At 47.2% G+C, this 7084-nt stretch overlaps 1 protein-coding gene across 2 annotated transcripts; it reads left to right on the plus strand.

The window, feature by feature from the left end:
- The first annotated feature begins 27 nt into the window (after positions 1–27).
- ARMC6 (armadillo repeat containing 6) lies at positions 28–6294 on the plus strand. Of its 2 annotated transcripts, none has more exons than XM_084302911.1 (8): positions 28–91; positions 609–768; positions 1208–1290; positions 1990–2560; positions 3062–3207; positions 3805–3936; positions 4531–4668; positions 5478–6294. In XM_084302911.1, the coding sequence occupies exons 2-8, from the start codon at positions 648–650 to the stop codon at positions 5688–5690; spliced, it is 1404 nt and encodes a 467-aa protein (XP_084159037.1). In that variant the 5' UTR covers positions 28–91; positions 609–647; the 3' UTR covers positions 5691–6294. The 2 variants fall into 2 exon arrangements, with proteins under 2 accessions (XP_084159037.1, XP_084159036.1); XM_084302910.1 differs by having other exon boundaries at positions 39–171.
- The last annotated feature ends 790 nt before the right edge of the window (positions 6295–7084 follow it).

Raw genomic sequence — 7084 nt, forward strand, 5'->3', positions numbered from 1 at the left:
TCGGCGCATGCGCACTGAGAGGGCCGAGCCAGGGAGGACGGCGGCCGGGGCGGGTCAGGCGCCTCAGCGCGCTGCTCTTTGTCAGGCGGAGGTGGGCGGCGGGGGAAACCGGGGGGCAACCGGGCTCGAACCGGGCTCTGCTGAGCGCTCTCGGCCTCCCCCAGCGTCTGGGTACGGGTCTTGGGCCCTCTCCGGGGTCAGTGCTGGGCCCTCCGGGCCGGCCGGGCCCGCTGAGGGAGGCGCGGGGCCTGGGCGGGCTTGGGTAGCCCGGGGGGTGGGCTGTGGTAGCCCAAGGGTGGGTTGTGGTAGTCCAGGAGCGGGTGTTAGTAGCCCTCGGGGGTGCAGGGCCGGCTGACAGGGCTGAGAGCCGGGCCCCGGTCCCGCTCCTATCCACATCCCAGCTGCAGCGACCCCCCCGCCCCAATCCTGGGCCTCTGCAGGCCCCCCGAATTCTTTTATCCTCTTATTACACGTTAAAAAATCACCCTTTTGTAGTATTTTTTTCGGTTTTGAGCTCTGTGCTTTGAGCAGGTCGCTCGCTGGCTGTGTCTTGTCTTAACCTCACAAGGTCTCGCAGCAAAGCTAACTGTGGGCTTTCCTCCTGACAGGACAAAGGAGCAGTTTGGAGTTTACTCCGTTCCAGCAAAATGGGATCCAAGCAGATTGCCCAGGAAACGTTTGATGATGCCGTGCAGGAAAACATCACGGAATTTGAAATGGATCCGGAGGAGGCGGTGAGAGAGGCTGTGCAGCAGTTTGAGTCCCAAGGTATTGCAGATTAATTCCACTGTTGCAATTAAGTTATTACAGATTGAGGTTTCTCAAAATTTCGGAGAACCAATGTGCAAAGATTGATCATTCAGTATTGAAATGAAGTCTATGTAAAGCGGAATGTAGATATTATTAACGCTAACCTAGTTTAACGGAGTAATTATGATTGAGAAACTGCTTTAAGTGAAAGTGCAAGATGTGGTTTTGTGAATGAAATTGAACTTTTTTTTCCCAGCTGTGATTTAGTCAGAATTAGTTCTCTGTTCCAGGATGTACCTGACAATCAGAGTTAACCAGAACTTTGGCAGCCCTTCAGCATCTTTGTGCATTGATCCATGCTTTATAACAAGCCTGTCTTTGTTAGCTGTAGTTAACTTAAATTTTAATTAAGCTCTTGTAGCTAATATGAATCTCGTTTCTGTTTTTTTCCTTTTAGGTGTTGATCTAAGCAATATTGTGAAAGCTGTGCGGCAGCCTGCCTCTGAAAATGGTCAAAAGCAAAAGCATGAAATTTTGCTGGTAGGACTATACATTTGTGTTGTCTCCTAAAGGTCAGAGTTAACTAAGAATCTGAGTATTAGACTAAGAATCATGAGACACATATTCTACTGCCTCTGCCCCATTTCTTTGTGAGCTCTTAAACGAGTGGTTAATCCCACGTGATCTCAGAGCTAGCGTCAAAGAGCTGGCTTGTGCTTTTCAGTAGCATTATCTGCGTAAGTGCGAAATACCAACATTTCTTGGCTAGGAAACGCTGAATTTCTTTCACAACTCAGAAGCAGATTCTGCTTTTGTAAGGTGTGGTCAAAGCACAGAAGAACTTTAATGAAGGAAATATGACTAACATAAGTGGGAGCTGTTAGCTAGCTCTTCTGAGGATTGAATACAGTCACGCACCAGCCAGAATTTAAAGTACTTGTGCGTGCCCTTGGCCCCTGTGAAATGTGCTAGTGGGACCCAGTTCCTTTCGTGCTGGTCAGACTGACATTGAGGGATGTTGCAACACTGATGCATGAAGACAAAGTGTTGAAGACAAAATGCTGCTCTAAGAAACAGCTGTTTCTTAGCTATTTCAAATTCATTTGAGGTTTAAAAGCAGGACATTGTTATAAATAAACAAATTTAACCAACTCTAAAGAGCTGTTCTCGTTCCTTCATAGTTCAGATTGAGAAGTAACTCTTGTTCTCTTTCTTTTTTTCTTTTCTTTTGTCTTTTAGACTTTAGATTCCCTTGCGAGATGTGTTGCTGACTCTGATCTCAATGAGATGGCCGAGCAGCTAGTGGTCTTCACTGACCAGTGCAAAGAGCAGCTGGCTTTCCGCTACCTGGCTGGGCAGAACGGTGCCTACTCTGTGGTATTCTCTGCCTGCCAGTTGGCTTCGGGAGACAGAAATTTAATGCTGAAAGCCTTCTGTACTCTGTCTGCCATCTTGGATGGGCAGCCAGACCTGCTTGACGCTGCTGGTCAGGATCTACTGCTACAAACCCTGAAAGAATATCGAGAGGATGCTGACATGACTCTGGCTGGGATCCGATGCATTCGGCACGCCTGTCTGAAGCACGAGCAGAACCGCCAGGACTTTGTGAAAGGTGGGGTGCTGCCGCTCCTGACCGGAGCCATCGTGCAGCACGGAGACAGCGCTGATGTCGTCCGAACGGCCTCCTCGGCGCTCAGGATCATGACGTTCGACGACGACATCCGTGTGCCCTTTGGTCATGCTCACGATCATGCCAAAATGATCGTGTTGGAGAACGACGGATTAAGGGTGCTCATTGAGGCCGCGAAAGGTACAATTAACCCCCTGGCTGTTGATGTTAATTTGGAATCCTCTGTGCGTTTTTATCTCAAACCCGTGCTTTGCCGTAACTTGAAGTTCCCCAGAGGTGGTTTGGAAATTCGCTACTAACGTGATTTAATTCCTTTGATGAAGTGTGCCCCAAGAGAGAAATACAATGACTGCTCCAGAGCTATCAGCAGCACTAAGGTGACAGTTATCAGAGCTATCTGTCAGTCTCTTTAGGAAGGATTTTACAGCCCAGTGCAGGTTTACAGACACATTATCCCTGCTGAGGTGCTGCATTTCTGCCAGGGAAAGGTATTCTATCAGTCTAGCTACAGAGTGAACAGAATGTCATCTGCGATGATCTGTTTTAATTATAAAGGGGAAGTCACTGTTTCCTGGGGTAGTGTGGCTTTTAATTTTTTAATGAAGCAAACTAAACCACCTTGATTCTGCTAGCAGCTCTGCTTGCTCATACTTACCTCCATTCATCATCTCTCCTCCACAGCATTCACAGATAACTCCGGTGTTCTCAGTGAGCTGTGTGCCACCCTTTCTCGCCTCTCTGTCAGGAATGAATTCTGTCAAGAAATTGTGGACCTTGGGGGCTTAAATTTCATGGTATCTCTCCTGGCTGACAGCATTGACCATCCAGTAAGTGAAATAATGTGTACTTGGGGGAGAGGGCGTAATGCAGCAGGTTGTGATTTTTATTTTTTATTTTTTTTTAAATCCTGTCTGTGAATAAACCTTAGAATTAATGCATTATTTTAGGTGCACTTAGTGTTGAAATCCAGCCATTGATCCCACTTACCTCCCTATTAGAAGCCTTATATGCAGAACTAGATTACATCTGCTCGGTCAGATAAGAATGGAGTGGTTGTGCCCCATACTCATGGCCATTTCCTCTGTCCTCCCTGGTGCACAAGCAGAGCTCTGCTTCCTCCCAGAAAACCTGAGCTCTGCTGGGTTTCCACCATTCTAGCTAGAAGAGGTTCAAGAGGGTTGATGTTTTATTCTTTAAACTTTGAAAACCTCTGCCAACCAACAAGTTCCTTATTATTCTGTCTAACAAGAAGGTGTACCTGACACGTGAGAATATGAGAATAGCGTTGCTTGGAATTACAGCTGTTTGAGTGGAGTTGCTGGGGGATGTTCTGGGTGGCTTTCAAAAGCCTGTGATACTTTTTAATTCTGCTTTCTAAGCTTTTTTTTTTTTTTTTTTTTTTTTTTTTTTCTTGCTGAACGCAGGATGTGGTGAAGCAGGTGCTGAGCGCCATCCGAGCGGTTGCAGGTAACGATGACGTGAAAGATGCCATAGTGAGCGCTGGTGGGACCGACCTCATCGTGCTCGCTATAAGCCATCACCTTGCCAACCCTCAGGTATGCAGCTGCTGGGCTGACGATGACGTCCCCCGGTGGGTGGGAAGGGAGGGCTATGGGCTGCATAATGTAGCAGCCTTATCTCACATTGTATAGGGGAACGGCCCGCAGCTGTGCTCTTATTCCTGATAAACAGCTTGTGCTGAGAGCAGATATATTCTAAGTACGTTTGTTAAACGATTGCGTTTAACAAAATTATTTTCAGAACGTGAACAATGTGCTAAACCCTTGACATCCACTTGACGGAGAGTGGTTAAGTGCATGCTTTGGCAAATACTTTTGTAAATGTAAAGGTATGCCCACCTTACTACATCACTTCTTTTTCCTTGTCCTTAAATAAGGGAATAATGAATAAAATGTTTTATGCTTTGGGACTGCAGATCAGATTTCAGCCACTATTGAAATTATTTAAAATCTGTTTTAAGTGACCATATGAAACTTAATTTACATTCAGGAGAAGCAAGATGTTTTAGTGGAGGAAACTAAAAATTATTATTTATTTAAAAAAATCCTCCAAACAGGAAAACAGAATTTGAATGATTTAGTTTTCTTAAAGCAACATCTTCAGCAATTGAGTTCCTCTTTGCCTTGTAGATCTGTGAGCAAGGTTGTGCAGCGCTGTGCATGTTGGCTTTGCGCAAACCTGAGAACTGTAACGTCATCATGGAAGGCGGAGGGGCATTGGCAGCTCTTCAGGCCATGAAAGCACACCCTCGAGAAGTGGCTGTCCAGGTACCTGCCTTAGAGCTCTTGATTATTCATTCAGGATTGGTGTTGGTTTTGTTCACTGCTTCGTTTGTCCTTCACTTGATGAACACTGACAAGTTGAGCATGTTGGGAAGATAGTTACAGCATCTAAATGCAGGGCACCCTGTGTCTGTCATCCTGACGTAGTCAGAACAAAATTCAGTTTGGGTTTCAAACCCACCTGCTTTCAGGTTCAAGTGACTGTGGAGTGCTTCTCTTGAAGGCATTACTTCTCTTCAAAAGAGCAGGGTGAGGACGGACTCTTTCAGAGCCATCTTGTGCTACTGTGATGCGTCAGAGAGGAGACGTTGCCGTGTTTTCTCCAGAGTTGACGAAACTCCATGGCAAGGAGTTAGGTTCTGATTTCTCTTTTTGTGCTCTCCAGAATATTAAAATACCCTAGGAAATATTTTTGAAAGAGCAGCATAAGCTACTGCAGCAAAGTGACAGGAAAGGTACATGGAAGAGCATACATGGGGGGTGGAAAGGTGGCTCTGCGGTAAAAAAAAATAAATCTTAGTATTATTTAAAGAAGTACTTCGTATTGCTTGGCTGCTGTTGGAACATCAGTAACTCTCAGATGGAAGCAGGAGGCTTTGTTGCATAAACATCAGTGTAAAATAGCAGCCATGCTTTTGTCTATGGATTTTATTCTCCCAGAAAATAGCATCTCACATTTGGTTGCCCAGAAAAGGTTCCTTAGCTGGAGCCAGATCTGCTTTGTGTGTGCCAGCATCCCACTTGGTATTTTCCTGTGTGAGATGCTAATCCCTCTTGTTTTCCTCTCTCCTCAGAAACAGGCTTGCATGCTGATCCGCAACCTGGTCTCCCGGAGCCGGGACTTTTCTCAGCCCATCTTAGAGATGGGAGCTGAGAACCTAATAACAGAAGCTCGTGCAACGCACAGGGACTGTGACGATGTGGCCAAAGCTGCCCTGCGAGACCTTGGCTGCAAAGTGGAGCTCAGAGAGCTGTGGACAGGTCAGAAGGGAAGCCTCGCTCAGTGAATCGTCAGCCCACTGAGCAACGGAGCTTCAGAGCACCTGTGTACATGAAGTCTAAGGGGGGGAACGAAGCGGCATGGATTAACTTGCAGTTAAACTGACCTGGAATACCTGATGCAAATGCCTAGCTTGTGAAGCTGCGGTGAACTTTTTATTGGGAGCTACAGCTGAAATGGCTTTGTGCATTCCAAGGCTGCAAACCAGCTCTGTAGTAATCATTCCTTGAATCATCTAATGCCTGAAGATGATCTGCTCCCCCCTGTTGTTCTGTATGTTACTTGTGTACGAGACAGGGCTGTTCCGTGTGCTTTGTTCTATACAATAAGAGCAAAGGTGGATCTCTCCTGACAGGAGCCTGGTGCGTACCATGGCAGCTGGTGCTGGTTTGCTCCTCTGCTCTCTGCCGATGGAGGCCAGCAGCCTGATCTGGTAATGGGAGGGCTGAGGAGGGATCCCATCATTTGTGAATGTGTTCTGTCCTGTTGTGCTGTTCTAACTTATTTTACTGCTGACCATATTCTGTGTTGCTTCTTTGTTTGGGATTTTCAGCCAACGTGACATTTTAAACGCAAGCACGTAAGGATTTCTAGCGGTATGGCCAAAACCAACATGCCTCGTGATGTTGCCATTTGCTTCCAGGAGGAGAGGTCGTATTCTGCTCCAGTGAGATGGGCAAATTGGGGGCTGGTAGCGGGGATGGTGATACCAAAGACGGGACGAACTGGCCAGAAGCTAGTGCTGGGGAGCCCAGGCTTTGGTTACCTCTTAGCAGAGCAGCATTTCCCTGAATCCAAGAGGGCTGTTAGGATAATGAAGAGGCCGTGTGCCTCGTGGTCTGAAAGCAGCTGTGGACTTGGAGGCGAGACAGAGCTGAAACATCCAGAAAGCTTCTGAAGCCACAGCTAAAAGCTTCTGCGTGCCGCCAGCCAAGTGGTTCCTGCTGCTGTGCTGCGTTACCAGCTCTGCTCTGGGTGCTGATAAAACCTTCCTCCTGCTCCGCTGCTGCTGTTGTACTTGAACGGATGTTTTCTAATGTGCTATTTTCTGTGGGAAGGGTGATCCTATGAAACATTCCAAAAAAAAAAAAAAAAAGGATGGTTGGAGGGTGGCTGGCTCTTCGCAGAGCCTTTTTGGGAAAGGAAAAGAAGAGTGGCAGAAGTGCCTTTAGTGCTGAGTTTGTGGGTAAATCCTGCTGCAGTGCTATCCAGGGGAAGATTGGTAAGGTGACCGTTCTTCAGAGGCTGTGCCTGCTGACCCCAGAGGCAGTGTGTGTGTGAGGAGAGGCTGCCAGGGCCTCCTCTGCTCCTGCTGTGCAAAAACCTCGCCGTGTTGGTGCCCCTCTCTGCCCTCGTAGCCAAGATGCCCTGGTGAAGGTACCCCAGAGCTGCGAGAAGAGC

Source organism: Netta rufina (assembly GCF_964035555.1).
Source record: "Netta rufina genome assembly, chromosome: 28".
In the NCBI taxonomy this organism is placed as follows: Eukaryota; Metazoa; Chordata; class Aves; order Anseriformes; family Anatidae; genus Netta; species Netta rufina.

Excerpts from the sequence above, each read along its gene's own strand:
- ARMC6 (XM_084302911.1), top strand. The coding sequence starts at position 648 with ATGGGATCCAAGCAGATTGCCCAGGAAACGTTTGATGATGCCGTGCAG. Across the intron at positions 1,291-1,989 it reads AAAAGCATGAAATTTTGCTG|ACTTTAGATTCCCTTGCGAG; the intron begins GTAGGACTATAC and ends TTTGTCTTTTAG. Across the intron at positions 2,561-3,061 it reads GCTCATTGAGGCCGCGAAAG|CATTCACAGATAACTCCGGT; the intron begins GTACAATTAACC and ends TCTCCTCCACAG.